Consider the following 22,861-nt stretch of genomic DNA (forward strand, 5'->3'; position numbering starts at 1 on the left):
CATTTCGTCAGTGATTTTTTTAATGGTTCTCTAGGTTAAAGCTATATTAGGTAAGGAACCTGTAATAAACAAATTTATATCAAATGCATTCTTAAATGATCAGTGCCTTTTTTTTAATTACTCTTGCGTTACGAATGAACATTGCTTTAAACGTATCATCTCCTGAGGGGAAATGTACAAGCTTTTTAATTTTGGTCTTGAACCTTTCTGACTGAATTAAATACATTGACAGAATTCTGGCAAGTAAAGTATAAATATAGCCTACCAAACTCAGTACTTTTTCAGGAGAACACTGGAAGTATGATAATCAAGATGGGACACCTGGTGCAAAAGGAGTTGTGCTCAAGGTCCAAGAAGACGGAATCGTTGTGGTATGTTAAACAAAATTTCTTGTAGTGTTCCATTTCTGGTATATGCATCTGTATCCAAGGAGCAAAGTACTAAACAAAGTTCTGTTGAATGGTTTTGTGTGCTATTTATTAAATGTGGAAAAGGTTCAAGCGATGTTTAGTAATTGTAAAGCAGTCAAACTAACAGTAATTAATATTAATAATGTATCCACTCTATTGCAGATAACGCTGCATTGCCATGCAGTATTACTGAGCAAATACAAAATATTCTTTGCAGTGAGACACATTATTGCAAGGAAATGAGCATTGTATTTCATACAAATTTTGATATTAAATTTTCTCGTGGCATCAGTGGAAGACAAAACTGTTAAATATTTAAGCATAATACAACTTAAACTAAATCATGTATATTTTAGTAGGTGAGATTTGTAAAGTATAAATTGAAGGAGATACCAAACTAGTTATATATAGTTTTCAGATAGCTTATTTCCTAACCGCTCCGGTGGTCTAGTGGTTAGAGCGTCCACCTCGGATGCGGGAGGTTGTGGGTTCGATACCCAGTCGAGTCATACCAGAGACTTACAAAAATGGTACTTAGAGCTGCCTCGCTTGGTGCTCAGTATTAAGAGGTTAGTGTTAGGACTAGTCGGCCTGGTGTCAGAATAATGTGACTGGGTGGGACATCATGCTCCATGTCTGTGGCATGATGCCCCTGTGCTAGACTTCACTATAAACTGTCACACTGCAGACATTGTAGCGATATGACTGAAAAATTATTAAAGCTACGTTAAAAATCCAGATCACACACACACACACGCTTAATCCCTGAAAACATAAGGCATATATTTCAGGTTCGCTGGCCAAACAAATCTAAGAATTACTATAGATACGGTGCACAGGGATGTTTCGATCTAGAAATATGGTAAGTTCTGACCTATTATTACAATAGTAAATTCTACATAATTTGTTTCCCATGTCCAATGGAAAATTGATTTAACAGTATGAAAGATTTCCATGCTCTTTTATAGACAATATAAATCACACACAGAATTGATGAATGCTTTTTACAAACTTGAATTACATAAATTTCAGCTCTTTAATAATCGTATTTTGTGAAATAAAATTTATATCCATTCCTGCTTTGTAGTAGTTTCAGAAATAAATTAAAATCGTTAATGTTGTCATTTGATATTATGTCATGCATGCAGAAATATCAAACATTTTCTGGCAAGCATAAATACCTACCATTGTTACCTTTCCTTGTACACAGTCATCCAGATGAAAATCCTGTCGAAAGCATGCAAAGTATAGTGACTGGTCCTGTGTACCCGTTAGGACCGGATCCTTTTATTAGAAAGGCAAGTTTGAAATATAATCTGTAGACTGGATTTTGTTAACAGCATTTGGATTTGGTAGGTTTAATATGTATCTTAATACAATTCTCTGGACAGCAAAAATTGCTATATAATGGAATATTTGTGCTAAGTACTATCTGTAAAATTTGAACAAAGTAACCGACTTCTGAATGCAGCCTAATCCACTTTCGATATTTTGTGATATAATTTACAAGATTTATTAATGCTGATTCATAATCTTCCAAACCTTGGTTCTAGCACTATAACTTCGCACGTATGATCAGATTTACTGTGTGATATTCGAGGGAAAAAAAACCCATTATGGAACATCATGTTCTTCTAATCAGTCCACTGTTAATGTACAATTTTTAATTGATAATCGATTAATGTCTCTATATGATGTCTTGCCAGCATAATATTGATAGCATACTTAAGAAAAGCACGCAAATGTTAGAATGCTGTCCTTAGGACATGCATGTATGTAAGAGTGTAAAATTCTTGGTCTTGCACTACACGCTCGGAGCCAGATTTGTAAAGCCTGTAATATCTACAACCCAATGAGTATAGGGGGTGCCCATACTTGCGAATTGAAGTCTCATCCCTTGGAACACTGTTAAGTTCATGGGGCTGTAGTGATTTTATATTGTTACAACTCTAGGTAATAAACTATACAACAAAATGAAGCGAAAGCAACACGATTATTAATGATAAAGAACGATGTATTTCCCTAAGTTGCAAAGTGAACATAATTGAGATAATAACTACAGTGTGAATTAAATCCCAACTAAAAACGAATGTCCTATCACAAGTACAAAATCACAGAAAGTTCCGAATGAATTCCAATATACCATAATGATGCAATTCAGAATAGCCAAGTATGAATGAGTGTTCGATAATTCCAAAATAATGTGTTTAATATGCCAAAGTCAGTGAACACATAGTAGTTCTAATGAATAAGTGAAATAAATAATTTCTCTTATATTATTTTTGAGCATGACCGTAAACTCTTATCTTAGATTCCCAAAGACTGATCAAAAATAGGGATGAATTATTTAACAATTCCCTACATACATTTTCATCTGACGTAAATGAATGATTCTCTTTGAATTCCAATTAAATTGTAAACAAATTTGGCATTAAATCATTCTTAGCTCATAAGAAAACATTGTATAACATACAGTCATAAATAAAAGATAGGCATGTGAGCATCTTTCTTCTAAATGACCATTACCTTAAAGTACAGTCTACAATTATGGAAAAAGTTGAGTATACAAAATAGATTTACATAAAGAAATAAAGAATATATACCTGAAAATTTGCTCGGATATCAATGACTCATTTTTCATCTTATGCTAGTCTTCAAAGGAGAACCTTATGTCTGTTGAGGGGGATTACCGCCATAATTATATGCATGTATTTTCTAATCTTCCTTGATTATCCCTTGTAAATGGCTTCATGCAAGTGCTACTTCTTCCATAATTCTATCAATGTATATATTGTATTCTTCACTGATGTAGATTGTACATGGCAGTTTGCAAGTGCTGCTTTCCTTCAGCATTTCTGTCAATGGCTGCTTGCAAGTGCTGCATTCACAATCCTAGTCATGAATTTCTAATCTTCATTGATGCAAGCTGTAAATGGCAGCTTGAAAGTGTCTAGATCTACTTTCTTTCTGTGTTCTTGTATCTTGCAATTTGCCAACTACTGAATTGATTCTGTTGTTTGTTGTATGGCAAATGCTATGTCAGTTATTAGAAGTTTTGACATTCCTTTTATAAACTTGCTATATCACAAGTTACACAAATTGCATCTTCCAAAATCATGACTATAATGTAACATCAAGCACGTTACAAGTTAGAATCAAGAAAGTCAGCATAAAATAATGCCTCAACAGGTAATGCTATGACATATCAATTTCTTACAATACGACTACTCTCCTGACCCTAGCAACAAGAGGTTATACCACTTTACGGCATGTTTGGGTGTCTTATTAAACAGAGTTTATTTTTGTTGTTGATAATACTGAAGAATGTCCCAAAACACACTCATCAACCCAGGGTACATGTATACAATTACATAGACTTAATGAAATATGCAGTTTAAATGCATTCTCTCTCTCTCTTTCTTTCTTTCTCTTTATTTGATCATAGATAGTTCACTAAACTACTTTCATATTGCAAAGAGCAGCACTATTATCAAGTCAGAATCATGCATCACTACATTCATATTTCAAAAATTCTTTAAAGCTTTTTTTTAAAATCTTTAATGTGACAAAGAGAAGCTGAATAATTAAAACCCAAAGGTTCTATGTTTATATTTTTAAAATTCTTGAACCAAATTTCATTTTAATTGGTTTGATAATGGTAAGAATTACAATAAATAAAAGTAAAATATCCTGTAACATCTTTTTTCTCTGATTATTTCCACTTGTAGAGACAAAAGTTTTAAAGGATGCAAACCAGTTTTAAAGCTGTTTTTTAAAAATTGTATTATGTATAAATACATTCAAATGTTGAGGTTCTGTACATTAACAATGCAAATTAAGTATTGAAAAACTATTGTACACTTAATCTAATCTTTCTAATCGGAAGTAAACACTTTCCATAGTTTGATTATTTCGTTTTTTGCAGCAAAATATGTTCAAAATGAAGATCATAATAAGAATAAGAACACCTTTAAGGAATGCTTAATTTTTTAATGTCATTTTACCTATAAACTTTTTTTTATGTGCTATTGATGTTGCTCTGAAGCATTTTATTTTCGCAGGAGCTTATGTACAAGAATATCACAGAAAAAGATAGACATCTGTGAGGTGTGTCAAAATGGGTGACGTACAATACAATCTTACAATCAGGGTTCATCTGATGAAAGCTCGTTAAGAAGAGTACGAGGGAATATATCATTGTCATTTCTGATCCTTATTAAAATAACTAATGTTTCCAAAGTAATGAGAGATATCACTAAGAAGTAGATTTCTTAAACGTTGAAGGTAGATACTTAAGTGTGTCAAAACTGGATTGAGAAAGATGGACCACCCTGCTGTACTGTATGAGTGTTTGTTTTCATAAGTGTTATAAACCACTTAGATCTTCGAGAAAGTAATTGGTTTTCGAGACGATTAAAACTTTGTTGCTAACGTACACCTTAAAAAGGAATGAAAGAGTTATTGACACTTAATGAATGTTGTAAAGCTCCGTGGGGAGCATTCATTACTTCTGGTAAAGAAAAACTTCAGAAATTTAGAGCGCCGTCTGTTGTCATAATGCCATGGTATCTCTAGTATGTCATTATGACAGCATATGGTGACACGAGTTGGACAACAAAGACGATACTGATAAAACTTAGTATTTACAATGTTGCAAGGCCAAATCTGTAATAAAACAGCAGTTGGAATGATACAATGGCTTGACCATTGTATATAAAACTTGGTCGGAATATTTCCTTAGACATGACATATCTTACCTTTGTCCATGGAAACTCCCAAAGCAACAATGTAACTGCTACATCAGCTATGGTTCCTTTTTTGGTGTACGCCAATTTTTTTACGCACAATATTTTTGCTTATATATATATATATATATATATATATATATATATTTTTTTTTTTGAGTTGTCATTGTAACATTTAACAGAACACCATACCTCTTGGAAAATAATCATATAGTTTAATTTTTAAGATAAAAATTGTGCCCTCAGTAGGCCCAAATTATGAAGGTCAAATTTGATTGTACATATCGAATTCAAATCTATCGAATTATACAGACTATAAAATGATCTACTGATTTAATGCTTTGGGAAACAATGCATGCAGTCGACAAAATTGCATTTCAGGAATCACAAACACAACAGGATTCAATACAGAAGTACCATAATGAATGTCTAAGATTGCCTCCCCTTGGAACGCGGGTAAGACGTGGTGTCGGCTGGAATAAGGGCCAGCAGGATCACAATGGGCCTGGAACAATCATTGGTCATAACGAAGACAAGAGTCGTAAGTTGAGTAATTTACAAGTAAAATTGCATTTTATTTTTCATGAACCTATGAACTGACATCATCAACGCTTTACTTTAGTTACCACTGAGAAAAACCCTGGTCACCATGCATCTTTAAATGCATTTGATTTGTCGTAGAAGTCTTACAAGATATAAATCTGTCCATGAACAATTGATCTTGCTTGGATCTATATTAACACAAATATAGGGCAGTGATATGGCTATTAGAAATATGCACTCACCCTCATTTGGTAATATCCTGCAGTTCATTTTCTCCAAAATACATTTGCATGTATTTTTCACACCAGAATCTATTGATGTTCCATCATTTACATCAGTGCAAATAGTGTTATGTAAAATAAGCAATTAAGTGATTCAGACAGCAATGTTGTACTGAACCTGGACATGAAAGTATACTGGTGTTTGAGTTCAAGGAAAGAACTATTTTATCACAACGACTGTACTAGGATTGATAAGATTCACTCAACCTCTCTTTCAGTGAAATCATCATAGGCCAAAAAATCCTATACCTTTCCTAGCAAACGAACAGTTTAGCATACATTAACGTTTGGTGACATGGCTAATCAGGGTGACCGAGCCAGATTGTTCAATTAGATAACTCTTTTTGCATGACAAATGCGATATGTGTTGTAGTAGTACTAGCGTTGGTTCATAAATAATGTAGCCAATAATGCAGCCTGAAATTATCCTTCTTCTGACAATTTTTCTAAATGACAAAGGAAATGAAATGTTCTTGCTGTGAAGATATAATTCCAACTTTAATGAATTGACCTTGTCTTCTACGTTTTGATTGGATGTAAACGGTCACATGATACTGATCTGGATTTTTTCATTCTGCAGATTACTTTGGTTCCATGTTTCCAGATCATTAGATGTGAAGTTTTATCTATATCAACGCCTTACACATTCATAATAACAATAACAAGATCTCTCCTACCCACTCCTGTGATTTCCAATAAAAAATGACAAGCCTCAGATAGACAATTAAAAGTTAAAACAATGTAATTGCACAGACCTACCTGCACTCCAACAGTCACCCATTTTGCCGAAGAATGCATATGGCAGGTTTCTGAAGCCAGTGTTTGGAAATTATTTCATTTCACCTAGACAACATGTTACAGCAGCGGTTATTAAAGGTCAGCATCATATGTCAACCAAGGGATGTCACTAAATATAGATTCGATTTTGCTTTTGAAAGATTGAAATGCGTAGAAAATAATGACATTGCTATAAGAACATGTGCCATATGTAAGCATAATGTTTGAGAAAAGAAAAGGTAATATTCCTGGTTTAACCGCAACCACCATGTTTTATCTATTAAAATAATGATCTTAACAATATATCACTGGCATGATCCGCTATGACATTCTACCCCATATCACTGTATAAAGAATCATTCAGTCTTGGCTAGCGAAGATAGGGCTATGTATTCTAATGTGTGTTATGAAGAATATGGCAACAAGGGAAATGTTTGAAAGTCTGTACTAATTGAGTCAAAATTTACATTCATTGAATGAACCATAGGCCGAAATAAATAGAGCTGCATTTTTCTCCATTAAAACATCAATAACAGCATGTACAGCAGCATTAGGCTAGCTGACCAATCTACTCATTTCATGTTCTTGATTATGTTTTGGAGTTTCCATGGGGAGGTGCGACCCCACCCCAGCCTGATTTGCTGACCGGGCAGCACCCCTGATTATCCACACCCCTTGGAAATATCGCCCAGGTTCCCTTAAGTGACTACACAGTGGCAGCCACTACATCACGCGTGGTGGCCTGGACAAATAGCCCATCAATGAAAAATTAAGCATGAATCAAACTAAAGTTTTCCAACATGGAAATTGTGAGACCCATAAACACACACACACACACACACAAACACACAGAGATATAGATATATATATATATATATATATATATACATACACATACATACATACATACATACATATATATATATATATATATATATATATATATATATATATATATATATATATATATATATATCTGAACGTCATGATTTGGATCGCTGAGTGCAAAATTAATATTTGACACTGACAAATAAAGTCACAATGGCCCCAGTAAAAAAATCCCCACTACATTGGCAAGAAATATAATGGCTATCAGATATTGAACCATACAGCAAAGATAAAAAGATTCGGAAGGAAACAATGGATACCAGCTATTAAACCTTACCGCTAAGCGGCCTTTGATCTAGTTAAAAATGTCCTACATGGTGTATCTCACAACCTCCCCCCTTATTTTCCATGGTACATATGCATATTCGTGATGCCAAGGATGAGTTTCATTATGATGCAGCAACATATGTGTACTCGATGTGTCATTTTGAGATAACTCAACGACTGATGTATAATGACAGAAACAGTTACTACTTCCTTTTTTACTTAGGAGTATAGTTACTATCTTCATGAGAAAGCCAGAATCTACATGGAATGTATGCCATTACAAGTTGCAGGAATTGTTCACTTCTGAGGAAAGTATAATCCATCTATATTTCCAACTTTGTTCTCTTCCTGTGCCACAAAGTGCTAATTTTACAATTTGCAAACACTTTATCATCATCACACATTTAGGTACTTGCATGGGAGCCTAACCGACTTCATATTAAGTTCCAGCTATAAATGTTATAGAAATTATAGCACCTAGTTTGTATATAACTATAATGGTGCATCAGTTTCCTTTTATATGAATGATTTCTGTTTGTGTAATGTAGCCACTTGTGTACATTTCTCTGTTGCTTATGCTCTGGTTAGACAAGTACAGACAGGCTTTCTATCCACGGGGGCCCCAAGTGGCCAAGGGCTAAGTGTTCTAAAACGTTCGTCATTATGGATCACTGCCATATCACCTCTGTCTGCATGGTTTTAAGTCTCGAATTCATCCAGTAGATTCTGGTGGGTTGGTGGTTCTTTCCAGGGTTTTCCCGGGTTCTTCCTTACCATTTATTTTGGCCACCACGTATAGCCTATCTTGTGCTAAAAAATGGTGTTAAAACCTACAACATCAACTTTCTGTCCATTGTTTACAAAGACACTTCTTGCCCATGCATGTTTCTATAGGTGACACTTGAGTCATGTTTATCTGATTAAGCATTCCAACAACTAAGTCAATAGCATGTTTAGCCTATGCGACTTCACAAGATAGGTTCAAGCTACAATCTTTGTGAGTGCATGTCTTTATGCTCTTAAGAAACTCATTATATATGTATAACTCTATTTCTGGTGCACCGCTCCGGTGGCCCAGTGGTTAGAGCGTCCGCCTCGGATGCGGGAGGTCGTGGGTTCGATCCCCAGCCAAGTCATACCAGAGACTTAAAAAATGGTACTAACAGCTGCCTCGCTTGGCGTTCAGCATTAAGAGGTTAGTGTTAGGACTGGTCGGCCTGGTGTCGGGATAATGTGACTGGGTGGGACATCATGCTACATGTCTGCGGCATGATGCCCCAGTGCTAGACATCACTATAAACTGCCACACTGCAGACATCGTAGCGATATGACTGAAAAATTGTTAAAGCTACATTAAAAATCAAAATCACATCACATCACTATTTCTGGTACATACGTGTGAGTTTCCTTTACCCATGGTATCATTAGCCTTGGAACACCATGCTTCAATGATTATACTTGAGAATGTCTGCCGTCACTATTTTCCAGGCAACAGTCCTATGATATAGCTCTGCGCCCACACTGTATTTAAACAACACATGTGTAGGCACACGATGATTATAATTCAACTCCCTGAAGGTGGTATTCTCATTATATTTTACCTGTGGACTTCATTGTTTTATAACACTGTCTGATCTCAGTATCAGGGTCAACCTTTTTAAGATGTAGCTCTGCACCGGCATTGCATTCTAAAGACAGATGCAGGGCTACAGTTTAATGTTTTGCTCTATTTATCATACAGATTAGAACTATGGGCAAAGCACAGAAATGTACAGCTAAGGAAAAAGACTTCACCAGTCTGCATGCTGACCTTTCAGTGTGAGAATTTCTGGTGAACAAGGTAGATAAACCAACTCTTACCTTTCAACCACGAAGTGCTGGACATTGTCATGCTCTTAGCCTCTGGCAACCAAATCACCACCTCAGGACTCATCATTATTGAGAACTCCCTCCTTGGGTTTTGACTTGATTCCAGTTGAGCAACAGCTCACTTAGCAGGCATACATAAGGTCACATAACCCATTCCAAACTAATGATCCTGACAATATCCTCCCTACACGGAAGGCACATTTTCAATGTGACCGGCCTGGGCCATATACTACGAAGGGCCAAAACATAAATATTACAGGCCCAAACACAGACCAGCTTCCAGAGCGTCGAACCTGACTTTTGCAGACCTGTGCAGGGACCAGCCTAACAAACATATCGCCTAGAGATACTCATTCGACTCAATGCCAAGAATCATTCCTCAATAGATGTCGCTTCTCAATCTCTCTACATTCTGCCACTAGAAGAGACTCTTTCCATGGCGACTGTCTCGAAATCACGGTCTCTAATTCCGGGCGTCGAACATGTTTAGTGAATGGCAGACCTCATCACTCTTTGCCAGCTCGGTCTCGTGCATAATAGGAGACCTTAGCCTCATCTCATGTAACCAAGCAGATGTTGTTTGTTCTCTAATGACGTCATCAATTACTTCCGTAGGCTGTGAAAGTTACGGACACTCTGACCTACTTTGATCATCAGTATGTCAGTGGTTCTAACTTGTCCATGCACAGATATTTCAGGCACTCGATAGTAATATTGCAGCTTTGGTGATGACAAAGCCACACTCAATACGTATGGATGATATGGCCTTTGATGACACTCGGCAGTTAGTGCGCAATATATTTACTGTTACTTTGATGTTGGACTTTGTCTCTCTGGCTCTTTTCCACCATGTGAACATTAGCTTCTCTTCTACAACGAATACCTCAGGACATCCATGGAAGTCAGTCCCTAGAATGTTTCGAGTACTGAACAGATCTGCTGAACACATTTGGTGAATGCTGTGTCTAAAGCTTCAAATGTACAGATGGAACACGACTCAGTGCTCTCTGCCTGTACTTTATTACCACCATAAAGTCAAGTGCACTGCCTTAATCCTCGAACAAGCCTTTTAACGAGCAGATTGACTAAATCTGGAAACGAGCCACCAAGGAGACCAATTTACCGCCCCTGCAACCACATCTTTGCTACAAGGATCATATGGGAAGTCATACAAACATCTGAAAATTATCATATTGAAGCTCCCCTCAGCAGTTGTCTTACTTCTTGCAAGAAAAAGTGGATAAAGCAGCAAGAGGGTCCTATCTTTCATTCCAACATTTCTATGGGGTTATATCCCTTACTTGGACCCAAAGGCAATGGAACTCTGCCTCTGGTCATTGACTTAAGCACCCTTAATCAATTTATTAACACCCCCTGGAAACACCATGTTGAATTTTGAAATGCAGTCCAAGAGGATGACTTTGCCATCAGTGTAAACATAAAATATGCATATCTTTATGTCCCCATTTATAATACTTCCAGTATGCTCTTACAGTATGCCTGCAACATTGTATATAGCAATTCAGGGCATTTCCAGTGCGACTGGGCATCAGCCCTGGGTCTTCATTCGTATAATGAATCAAGTAATGACGCATGTCCGGACCATTCCTATGGCAGCAGCATCAAATTACCTGGACTACATCCTGAAGAAACATCAGGTGAGTTAAACAGGATATGATAACCCTTGTTTCACTGCTTACCAGCCTGGGCTTTTAGTCAAGAAGGAAATATACAAACTAGTAAAATATCAACCAATTGTTCACCTAGGTATGGAGTTCAATACACAGGCAACATTGTTTGTCTTCCTTATGAATGGGTATTGAAAATCTAAACCGCATTGTTTACTTTTGCATAAAATTCTTTTCACACAGAAATTCCTTTGACTACTATGCTTGTTCAGTGATGTAGTGGAACTTTTTATAGGTATCCTTTTGATATATCCATTGAAAATGATTATTCTGTCCCAATGGAGGATATAAGTTTGCCCGCTGGACCAACCTCTCCCCATTGTCACATATCTGAGGCACCATCTGCGGAATTGGGGCATCCAAATTAGACTCACGGCTGTACTGAGGCAAGTATGAATGACTGGAGAACCCACCTACTATCATTCTTTCTGGAAGCCAGTGGTGCATGGTCTCCCTAGGAACACCATCTGCATATCAGTCATCTAGAGATTAAGGCCATTATGAAAGCCTTTCCCTGGTGCCAAGAATGTTTAAACATCATGAGAGTCCTCATTCTGTCCGACACGGTCTGGTCCATTGTGTCATGGTCTGGGACTTTCTAAAATGTTGTTGACAACAACAAATCTGCATACACGCTCGCTATATCCATCCCGAAACGTTTAAACCTATTGGCCGATTCTTTGTATCGGAACAATCAATTAATACAGACGGTATGGTCTCTTCATTGCTCGGCTATCACTCAGATATGTACCGGGTGGGACTGACCATTGGTGGACGTATTTGCGACAAGGTAGAATTCCAAACTTGTAAAGTTTATCTTTCCCATCCTGGACCCAAAAGCTTGGGCAGTTGATGCTGTTGTTCGATTTGAATGACCTGGACACATATGCCTACCTCCAAACACCTCTGATTCAAAAAATGATACAGAAGGCAAAATAAACAGCCTTTCCTCTCATCATTGCACCACCCAGATGGGAGAAGTTGTGGATCAGCGAACTCATGAATCTGATATCAGACACTGCTAGGAAAATTCAATTTTTTCCTCATCTACACAAACAACCATGACGGCAGTTGTTTCATAGATGCTTAGAGCTACTGCACCTGCACGTAAGGATCCTATTAATCAGGCCCTTGTAATTAAATTATTCTTGCAGCCAGTCATGGAGGGAATCACTCAGGTACAAAGGGACTCCACTCCGAAAGCATCTGAATGTAAATGACACATTTTCCCTCAGTGGTGCACAAACGAATTTATCCTGCCTCTCCAGGCACCAATAATGCAGATAGCTGGCTCATCAGTGAAGAACATTAGCACAGAGTAAGACAAAGTTGTATTGCTCTACGATCTCTGATGCCTGTCATTGTTGTGGAAAAGAGGATTTCAAACAAACGTTCGACCAACGTGCCAACTTTGTTGTTGTTGTTGTTGTTGTTGTGGGGTTTAGCGCCATTTTTCAGCACGATAGGCTATACATGGCGGCCAGTATTAATGGTGGAGGAAGAACCCGGAAAACCCCGGAAAGAACCACCGACCCACGAGAAGCTACCGGCAAGCTTTCTCACATGCCCATATTGGCTGAATCTTAGACTCGAACCGCCGCAGACAGAGGTGAGATGGCAGTGATCCGTAACGAAGAGCGCTTTAGACCACTCAGCCACTCGGGGCCCCATGCCAACTTTGAGTATGCACGGCTGACACATGAACCCTATACTCAAAGTGGAACCTATCTTGGGTGTTGACCTGGCTGAACAAGACACCATTTGAATGAATTTCAGGGACATCTTTTGCACACATTTCATACCAGACCTGCTTCATAATGGCGTTAGGGACTGCAGGCAGACTGAGCAAAATGCATGCCATATCAGCAGACCCAAATTACATGCAGTTCTGACAAGTCGTGTTAATTTTATTCTTCACAGCATTCTCTTTTATCTCCAAGAACTGCTTTTTTTCCATGGTTAGACAGACTTTCTTCATGAAACCATGTCTTGGTTGGACACTTTAGATGAAGCTTACCTACTAGACCCAGTTTGGGCTTTGAAGTTGCATCGAGGGAGATCACTCCTCTTTCTACCTCTCAAGACATGACAAGAGGATATATCGAGACAAACTGTCTCATCCTGGATTAAGTGAGTTATTTGCTCATCATATCAAGTTATATCCTCATCTTAAAATGAACATATTACTCATTTTGGCTCACAAGGTTAGAGCAGTTGCTAGAAGTCTAGCATTCATTTGGATCTGTCCTCTTACTGACATCATTCAGGCTTAGAAATGGATCAGAATCCACATTCTCTGGATTTTATCTCCGAGATCTGTCATGATTCTAAAGTGACCGGTTCGATCTTGTAGGACATATATCCTATATCCACAACCCAGCAGGTCTCTCTTCCAGGTCGATAGACAGCTTCATAAGATGTGGCCTCACTGCTTCTTCTGGATTTGCGTATGTGTGTATGTGGGGGATTTTTCTCTATTGGAAGCCATGTCAGTCGGGTTACCTGGATGCTGTCTCACATACCTTAGTAGACTGGCATCTCCATGTAAGGGGATGTACCTCCCTCCACCTGTTATGTATTCTCCTGAGGTATTGTGATTGGGTAAATTATTTGAAGAAGAAACCAATTTTTCCTAGTAAAATATATTTCTTCCGGAATACTTACCCAATCATAATACACATACACCATCCCAGCCTCCCCGCAGTAACATTAGTAGAGAACGTTCCTTCCACTCCTGTAGCAAAAGAAAGGTTCTTACACTTTGCCACGATATCTTATACCTGAGGGAGATGATTCTGCCCACCCACCACATAGGTCGGCAGACATGTTTTAGCACCCTTTAGCTAAAAGTAGTATTTTACGATGGCGAGATTTGCGAGGTAGTAGTAATCAACCTAAGGTATTATGATTAGATAATTATTCTCAAAGAAACATTTGGCATGGAAAATTTGGATTTCCAATCATTTGATGTAATCATATATTTTTTAATCAAATTCATTTTTTATTATGGCCAGTACCATGACTTAAAAGATCCATTTGGAAAATGAGAGTGTGGTTCGTGGTAGGTTTTCATGGTGGTAATATTTGACAGGGTTGTCTGCTTGATAGTGCCAAATATAGTTGCTGGTGTTTCATTGTCTCCTAATAGAGCCTGGTCAGTATCTCAAGGGGATATGTCTAATTGGGGGTGCAACCTGGTAATATATGGGTTGTTTTCGCGCCAACCACTGCAAAGTTCAAGCATAAACATCAGCATCAAAATGATTGGGTGTGTCGAAGGTTTCTCCTCCCCCCCCCCCGCTTTTGTTTTATTAGCGTCGTGAAGAATTTCAATTTGTACTGGTACAACTTTATAACTTTTGGTAAATGAACGGTCTATTTTGGATATAAATAGGTATTTTGTTCAGTAGTTGTCATTTGAGTGTACCAAGTAATTATTTTGACAACTTTAACTAGCTGATAGAGATACAAAGATATTTTCTATCAATGACTTTTGCAACGATGTTCCTGCTAGAGCATGATCATTGAATATTCTGATTAAAGGTCCTTGTGTGTGTGTGTGTGTGTGACTTGGATTTTTAACATAACTTTAACAATTTTTCAGTCATATCGCTACGATGTCTGCAGTGTGGCAGTTTATAGTGATGTCTAGCACTGGGGCATCATGCCACAGACATGTAGCATGATGTCCCACCCAGTCACATTATCCTGACACCAGGCCAACCAGTCCTAACACTAACCTTTTAATGCTGAGTGCCAAACAAGGCATCTGTTAGTATCATTTTTGTAAGTCTTTGGTATGACTCGGCCAGGGATCGAACCCACTATCTCCTGCATTCGAGGCAGATGCTCTAACCACTAGGCTACCGGAGCAGTTCCATTTAAGGTCTAAGTATATAGCATATTTTATTCACTTGTTTTACTTTCATTTTCTGTTTGCCAAATTGTTGTGTTCATTTTTTTTTCATTCAAGGATTTTCATTTCAAAATATTTTCTAAAACATCTGTATAGACCTATATTATTCCCTACATCAATTGGTTTGAAACTGAGATCATTTTATACTAAAACAGGCTCGCTTGCCCATTTTGCTGGTGTTATTGGCATTGTCATAGAAACTTTGCATCAAGGGTTTGGATACAGTTATCTGTGCTCGTATATCCCAAACCTGCTGATGGATTTTATGCATATTCAGAACACTTTTCATGGTATGAAGATTATCCATTTTTGTCACATGGACTTGCTGTCACAGAATAGAAACCGAGTGGTCTTTTGACTAAATGAGTAAGACAAACACAATGTGAGAAAGATGGAAATTTATGAAATGAATTAGTAAAGAAAAATATATGATGTAAAAATACAATGATTCTCTCATGCTCTCATCATGCGATTGACTAAAATCACTCTACACAACATTCACACATTGAAAATAAACCAAAATATTAAATCAATATGAATTACAGATCCAAGAAACCTCATGGACTGCAGATACACTTCAAACAGTATGTTACACTATAAGAGAGATTCACATAATCTGGAATATGAACTCTATTGAGATTCAAAATAATCTTATGAACACAACTAAGATTCAAAATAATCTTATGAATACAACTAAGATTCAGAATAATCTTATAAACACAACGAAGATTCAGAATAATCTCATGAATATAAAAATGCAATTGGAACAACAATTGATTCAAACGTATGCTTCTAGACCCCTTGTACAGTTGCACAATTCCTTGGGTTGGCCCACACTCTTATTAGCCACTCACAACCTTTATGTATCCACCACGTGTACAGTCATACATTTACACACGTACAGACAGCATACAGCACCCTTTTTAATTTGCTATGTCTACATCCGTGGCAAAGACATACGTACATACATACATATGTAATGACAGCACGCAGCCTTAAATACTCTGGAAACTCCAGACAGATCTAAAGAACTTTAGACAGTGTCAGACAGCTCTGGTCATATTCACAGTCACATTGACAATCACACTTCACAGCGACAGACACAATCACAGCGACAGTCACAATCAACTACAATAAAACCAAATTGGTCATAATAATAGTTTCTGTATAATCTCAAGATATATGATAATACTTTAACCTCTGATAGTGACTTGTAATCCAATGTTCAAATCTGCGTTGTAATAAATGCATTATTATGTGATAAGACATTACAAACCGAAGCTTCGCATATCAAATGAAAATGTAAATTTAACACTTACCCTGATGGCTGGAGAGCAGTGGAGAGCGTACACTCCTTGACGTGGTCCAAAATGACCAGTGTCAGATTTAGAAATTGATCTTACTTAAATCCATAGGAGAGTGAGCACAAGTCAGGGTAGAATACCCGTGCATATCATGTTATTAATTTTACTTTGTTACAAGTAATCTCTGGCGAGGTACATGTTAATACAGTCACTTAACTGGAAAAACACGTATTCACCCTAGATAACGTTGTACACATGTACAACGAGAAATAGTCAAATAGTTCTAAGGCAAAACCATGTTATTTCTTTGCCTAATTCTGTGACACTTGCACCTTGGTTATTTTACTTTTTTGTTGGAGGTGGCACTCTACAGTTTTGCATTTTTCATAGGGTTATAATTTTAAAGAAAAGAATTTCCCCAGCTTTCATCACTGGTTATACTGGTTATTTAAAAAAGACCTTGTATATCTTAGGTTTTTGTTCAAAGAACCTTTAATTCCCTTTATTTTGGTGTATAATTGATGGGTGTAATAATGGTTATAGAGAATACAGCTTGACCTTACTCCAGATGTGCACCTTTCAAAAAAGTGTTTGCTCCACTTGGTCATTTTCACTTCCTGAACTTCAGAGGTAAATTGTATAGAAAAGAACCGATAACTTTTTTTTTACATTTTATATTATTGGTAATTCATTCATTGCACTTTCAGAAGCTGGTATTGTCTAGTCTGGCAAAATTAATTTTCCCTATTTTAATAGCTGCTGTGGATAGTGTACTTTAAACTAATTCATTCTGATTTTTTAGCACAAGGGAGCAGTCATTTTAGTTAGCAGTGTGCTTAGATCAGGTACAATTTCCATAAGTACAATATCCAAAGAAATATCCACATTACATTAATGTAGCATAGAGCTATTCCACTGTGCATGTTGTAAATGCAAACAACTTCACCTTACATATGTCATTCTCTCAAAAGTACATTTTGTTTTATGCTAAGCAGTGAATTACTTGATTTTCTAATTTAAATAATATTGATATTTCACTGTGGTGAAAAATAACGATATTTTTTCGCTACAGGAGCTAATTTTTTTGGTCAGAACATACTTACCTCCCTTTGATTTTCTGTCAGTGAACTACTTATACATTGATGAATTATTTATGGTTGTTTTCTTATTAATAATCCATGTCTGTTACCCTTGAAACTTGTAGTTTTTTATTCTGGAAATATCAGTTACTTTTCATCAGTCTCATCTGGAACTAATTCTGTGCGCAGGTACACATAGCACATACCGCTCCAGTGGCCTTGTGGTTAGAGCATCCGCCATGGATGCAGGAGGTCGTGGGTTCCATCCCCGGCCAAGTCATACCAAAGACTTATAAAAATGGTACTAACAGCTGCCTCGCTTGGCACTCAGCATTAAGAGGTTAGTGTTAGGACTGGTCGGCCCGTTGTCAGGATAATGTGACTGGGTGGAACATCATGCTACATGTCTGCGGCATGATGCCTCAGTGCTAGACATCACTATAAACTGCCACATTATAGACATCGTAGCGATATGACTGAAACATTGTTAAAGCTACTTTAAAAATCCAATTCACAACAACAACAACACATTGCACAGCAGAACATGTACGATAAACAGCTGACATTACCATAAGAAATCTGCTAATTCACTGTGTCACAAACTTTAGGTAGCCAGCGTATGTGAGCATAAAATAAAAAGAATATTTGCTTGAAACGAGTGAATAACAGATACATTTCATCTCTTGGGTTATTTACTCGTTTCAAGCAAATATCCTCTATATAACTGGTGAGCGTCCCCGGAGCGATTCATATTTTCTACCCCTCTGATACGTTTTCTTTATAGCTGAGAATGAATTATTATGGAGATAAAACAAATCACTCTGCGATATAGTCTGTCACCTAGCTAACATCTTTAATTTAATGCTTTGATAATGGGTTCAGTTTGCACATTAGTAGGAAGTGAAGTGATCTTCTATACAATTTGCATATCTTTAGCTCATTACGGGTTTCAATATCTTTGTTGGAGAGGAAAAATGGCAGCTTATGGCCTTATCATGGCATATATATTATTCACATCAAGAAGATCAAGCAACCCTCCACCCTGCAACAACACATCTAGAGAAAAGATACTAAGTTATATATAACTTCAGTAGACATTGATGATTATTATAAAATTGCTTGTTTCTCGTGTACAGTAAAATCTGTAAATATCTGTATAAAAGATGTGTATTGCAGTTCATTCAATTCGATTAAGTCAAAATTCATTCGATGTATGTTTTCAATAATCATTTAAAATTTGCATATTATATGAAAGTAGATTAACATCTTTGTAAGGAGTGACTCTATCAACAAAGTGCAGGAAACACACACAAATAGTAAATCATCTCCAACGTGATATAGATCGCAAAACTTATACGTTTAGTATGTGTTATGTTTGCAAGTCTTTTGTAACCAATCACACGCAGATAATATGTATCTTTATATCTTGATAGTACCTGTCTGTTTTGTCTAAGAATACAATATAAAATTTCTCAAGTGCTCAATAAATACTGAGTATTCTTTATTGAGTGCCATGTATCATGGCTCAGATGTTGTGAAATCATGTTTCTGAGTCTGTGATTAGTTATGTGAGTTGGTGCAGAGAAGCACATTACCCGTGGTGAGTCATATGGTGTTACTGGTATGCATGGTAGAGAAAATTGATGTTGCAATCTTGTCTATAACTCAGTTTTGATATTCAGATTTAGTTAAAATTAAGACAAAGAGATGGACACAATACTATGCAATATGATGCCGTTCAACAAATGGTCAGTTGCAAATCACAGATGGTACGGCAAAGAGTATACCACGTTTTGAAATGGTATCAAATGCATTCTATTCACAATGAGATTCACCTTTGTTCTACTGTGGCGTATCGCCTATGGGTTTATGTTGCATATTCAGGTTTTATGACAGATAGTCCTCTTGTCTTTATCAACTCCTTTATGATTCAGTTTACAAACGTTCTTATTTTTAGAGGTTTATGTCGAATGGGACGGGAATAGACAACGTGACTTCTATTATTTCAAAGACATGGAAAGATCTGAGGTTGTTGTGGTGGATGAACCCAGAGTACTGGCTCCATGCGAGCTTATTGTTACCGGTTGCCATGTAAAGCGAGGTATGTATTTTGTATTGACAAATTTGTTTTATACTAAGACATAGGGAGAGTCATCAGGAATCCAACGCAAGATATCTGGGATAAATAAAACACAGACATAAGGTATTTGAATTTTCATAGCTAATGAAGAAAGAACGTTGTCTCTGTTTTAATGGGAGCTAAGATTCAAATGTACAAGAGTCCCACATGTATACAAATGGATGGAATTCAGTGGTATATCATCACGCAACTATGGCTGATAAATGTCTTGCTTCGAGATGCTGAAACTGTAAAATAATTGGCTTCACAGTCCATGTGTCTAGTCTTCGATTCAAAGTTCTTACAAGCATAGCTTTTTAACACTTAAGCAAAAGTGGATGCAGTTTGCCTGTTATATGTAGCTATCTCCTTTAAGTGTTCGCCTATTCATATCCCCTTTTTAATGGGCTTTTGCCCTCTTTTCTATCAATATTACATCTCTACTATAGCAAATTATTATAAACAGCAGTACACAGAAAACATGTAGAGTATTCTGAATCACTTTATTTGCATGTTGTCTCAGATATCTATGTCTTTTATTGGCATTGTCATCTTAAATCCAATTTTGATAGAATAGCGGACCTTTGACAATTGACTTTGTATGTTTTCTTTGGATGTTGCTTGTAAACAGCATAGCTCTGTGAATTTCATATTACATTTATATTACGGTTATTTTGCAATTTTAGAGTCACATTTGATGGACTTATTGCACTTTTTCCATCAATACCACACCTACACCACAGCAGATTCTGGTATGCCGTATGCTATGCTACCTTCCGTAATCTTCCATATAATGGCCTAATTCTATTTATTATGTGGTAGTGTATTTGTTTCCCATAACCCCAATTAAATTTTCAACTGATTAACATAAAAAGTAGTTATTGTGTTTATCAGAAACATATCTAGGTCAGCTAAGTTTTAACTCAATTTGGTCAGGTTAGACTGCATTGCTGTACACAATCCCACTTTAAACATTGAATTTACACTTGCCTTATTGGCTAGTGTTGCTTTATGCTTATCCTGTTGTAAGGGGATCTGTGTGCATTTTATGCCTATAATGGAGTTGTCAATTTGGACTCTTTCAACTGCATTATATATGTTGTAATAAAGATGCAACCCAATAAAAAGTGTATTATTCTAGGAAAATCCTGGATGTATGGAAATGAAAATGGCACAGCGGATACCACAGGAGTTGTGCTCAGTGTTCAAGAAGATGGCATGGTTTTGGTATGTTAACAGATCCCCTTTTGCAGGTTTATTCTTGATATTGTCTCTTTATCTATATATTTAAAAATCTATGCAAAAGTAATTAGTTCGAGTTTAAGCCTAATTCAGTGCAGAAGTTATTTTTTAATGATTTGTAAGAATATTTAAGTCAATCAAAAGGCATTGATAACTTGTTCGCGATGCAAATATATTGAAAACTGGAAATTATTCTTAACATTGGAAAGAAAATTCAAAACAAAGGATTGGTGTTGTTTATTGAAATCCTTAAATTGGTTCTCTCCCAGTATTAGTGAAGAGCAAAATTTGTAATATCTCCATTTCTTAATTGGAGACATAAAATCAATTATGTTGATATCAAAAGAATGTTAAGAACAGATTGGATGATAAACGTAAATTGTTGTATGTAATTGTTTTCTATAGCTATTTTGATTGTAAGTTATACTATTTTGTTTCAGGTCCGCTGGCCAGATAAGTCTAAGCATTATTATAGATTCGGCGCAGAAGGATCATTTGATCTAGAAATTTGGTATGTGTTGCCCATTTCTTAGAAGATAGATTCTAGGTCATTTGCTTCTCAATCAACGCAGAAGACTGATTTGGATGTATTAACACTTTAAATAGTTCACTTTAAATAGTTCTCTTCAAATCACAATTTTTACATTGTTTATTGCCCCAAGAAAACAGTTGTGAGTACATTTGTACAGTTCACTCTTTTTCTTTTCATCTCTCTCATATGAATTCATTAGGGGCATGTTTGCATTGTTAAATAGAACTGTACTGTGTGCAGTAGGCTTCCTTGGTTACATGATGAATAGAATGTATGGATGGAAATTAACAGACAGAACATAATTTATATTTAGCAGTAAACTGCTAAACAGTTTACAACTGCAGACTCGGGGACAAAGCATGCCATTTTTAGAGTACAAGTAACATAATTATATCGGGTATTACATATAATATTAATATCCTGCAATAAACACAAATGCGAACATTCAGAAGGTGTAAAGACCAAGCTAAAATTAATTCTAATAGTCATAGAAAGCAATTTATGCGTTAATTACATAACCCATTTAGTTTATTGTTGACGTTTTATGTTGCGCAAGGTATAATAAAATTGGAAATAATATATGTGATTCTTTTCGAATTGGTTGACATAATTGCTTTACTTATTACATGGGCAATGGAAATAATATTGATGTCAATCTTTTCTTTCATTTGCCTATAAATTGACAATCATTTCTGACAGCTCTTACATAAAACTATTACATAGTCACTCATTTCTTGATAGTCTTTCATGACAACCCATTTCTATATTCCATTTCTGTATTCAGTTCTGCTTAGAAAGATTGAGCAGTTGATGTCTTTGCATGCTAACTAAAATACTGATATCATGTGACCATATGACTTTCCAGTATCTACAAGTCATCCTAATGTAAAAATTACCAATTACTATTATGATATGTCATTATTTGGATACCTCAGACTTTGCGCATATAAATAAATGATAAGGTTATTTCTAAGCTCAGAATGTTTAAAGTTCATAATAGATGTCTACAGTCTAGTATATATATGCACGTGGGCCAGGCCCAAGTTTCTAAGTGAAATTTAATTGCTTCCATTTAGTGGACTCCAGAAAGGGGGTCCTTGTTGTGTAATAATTATTTATGTTTAAGAATGCTCAGGCAGCAAACAAGGTCAGTAGCCTATGCTGGAAAAATTGTCAAATAAATTTAAATTTGTTGTCGTTT

General features: G+C 36.4%; 1 protein-coding gene across 7 annotated transcripts in view; it reads left to right on the plus strand.

Moving 5' to 3' along the window:
- The window catches only part of LOC149791320 (uncharacterized), a 163,660-nt gene that overhangs the window by 39,236 nt on the left and 101,563 nt on the right, over window positions 1-22,861 (plus strand). For all 7 annotated transcript variants that reach the window (XM_089969849.1, XM_089969848.1, XM_089969852.1 and 4 more), the window contains 7 exons: window positions 286-371; window positions 1,202-1,272; window positions 1,621-1,708; window positions 5,537-5,696; window positions 19,725-19,868; window positions 21,028-21,113; window positions 21,569-21,639. In XM_089969849.1, the coding sequence (XP_089825975.1) occupies window positions 286-371; window positions 1,202-1,272; window positions 1,621-1,708; window positions 5,537-5,696; window positions 19,725-19,868; window positions 21,028-21,113; window positions 21,569-21,639 (706 nt within the window). The remainder of the gene's footprint in view (window positions 1-285; window positions 372-1,201; window positions 1,273-1,620; window positions 1,709-5,536; window positions 5,697-19,724; window positions 19,869-21,027; window positions 21,114-21,568; window positions 21,640-22,861) is intronic.

This window comes from Sinohyriopsis cumingii, chromosome 9 (assembly GCF_028554795.1).
Source record: "Sinohyriopsis cumingii isolate HCF-2022 chromosome 9, ASM2855479v2, whole genome shotgun sequence".
Classification (NCBI taxonomy): domain Eukaryota; kingdom Metazoa; phylum Mollusca; class Bivalvia; order Unionida; family Unionidae; genus Sinohyriopsis; species Sinohyriopsis cumingii.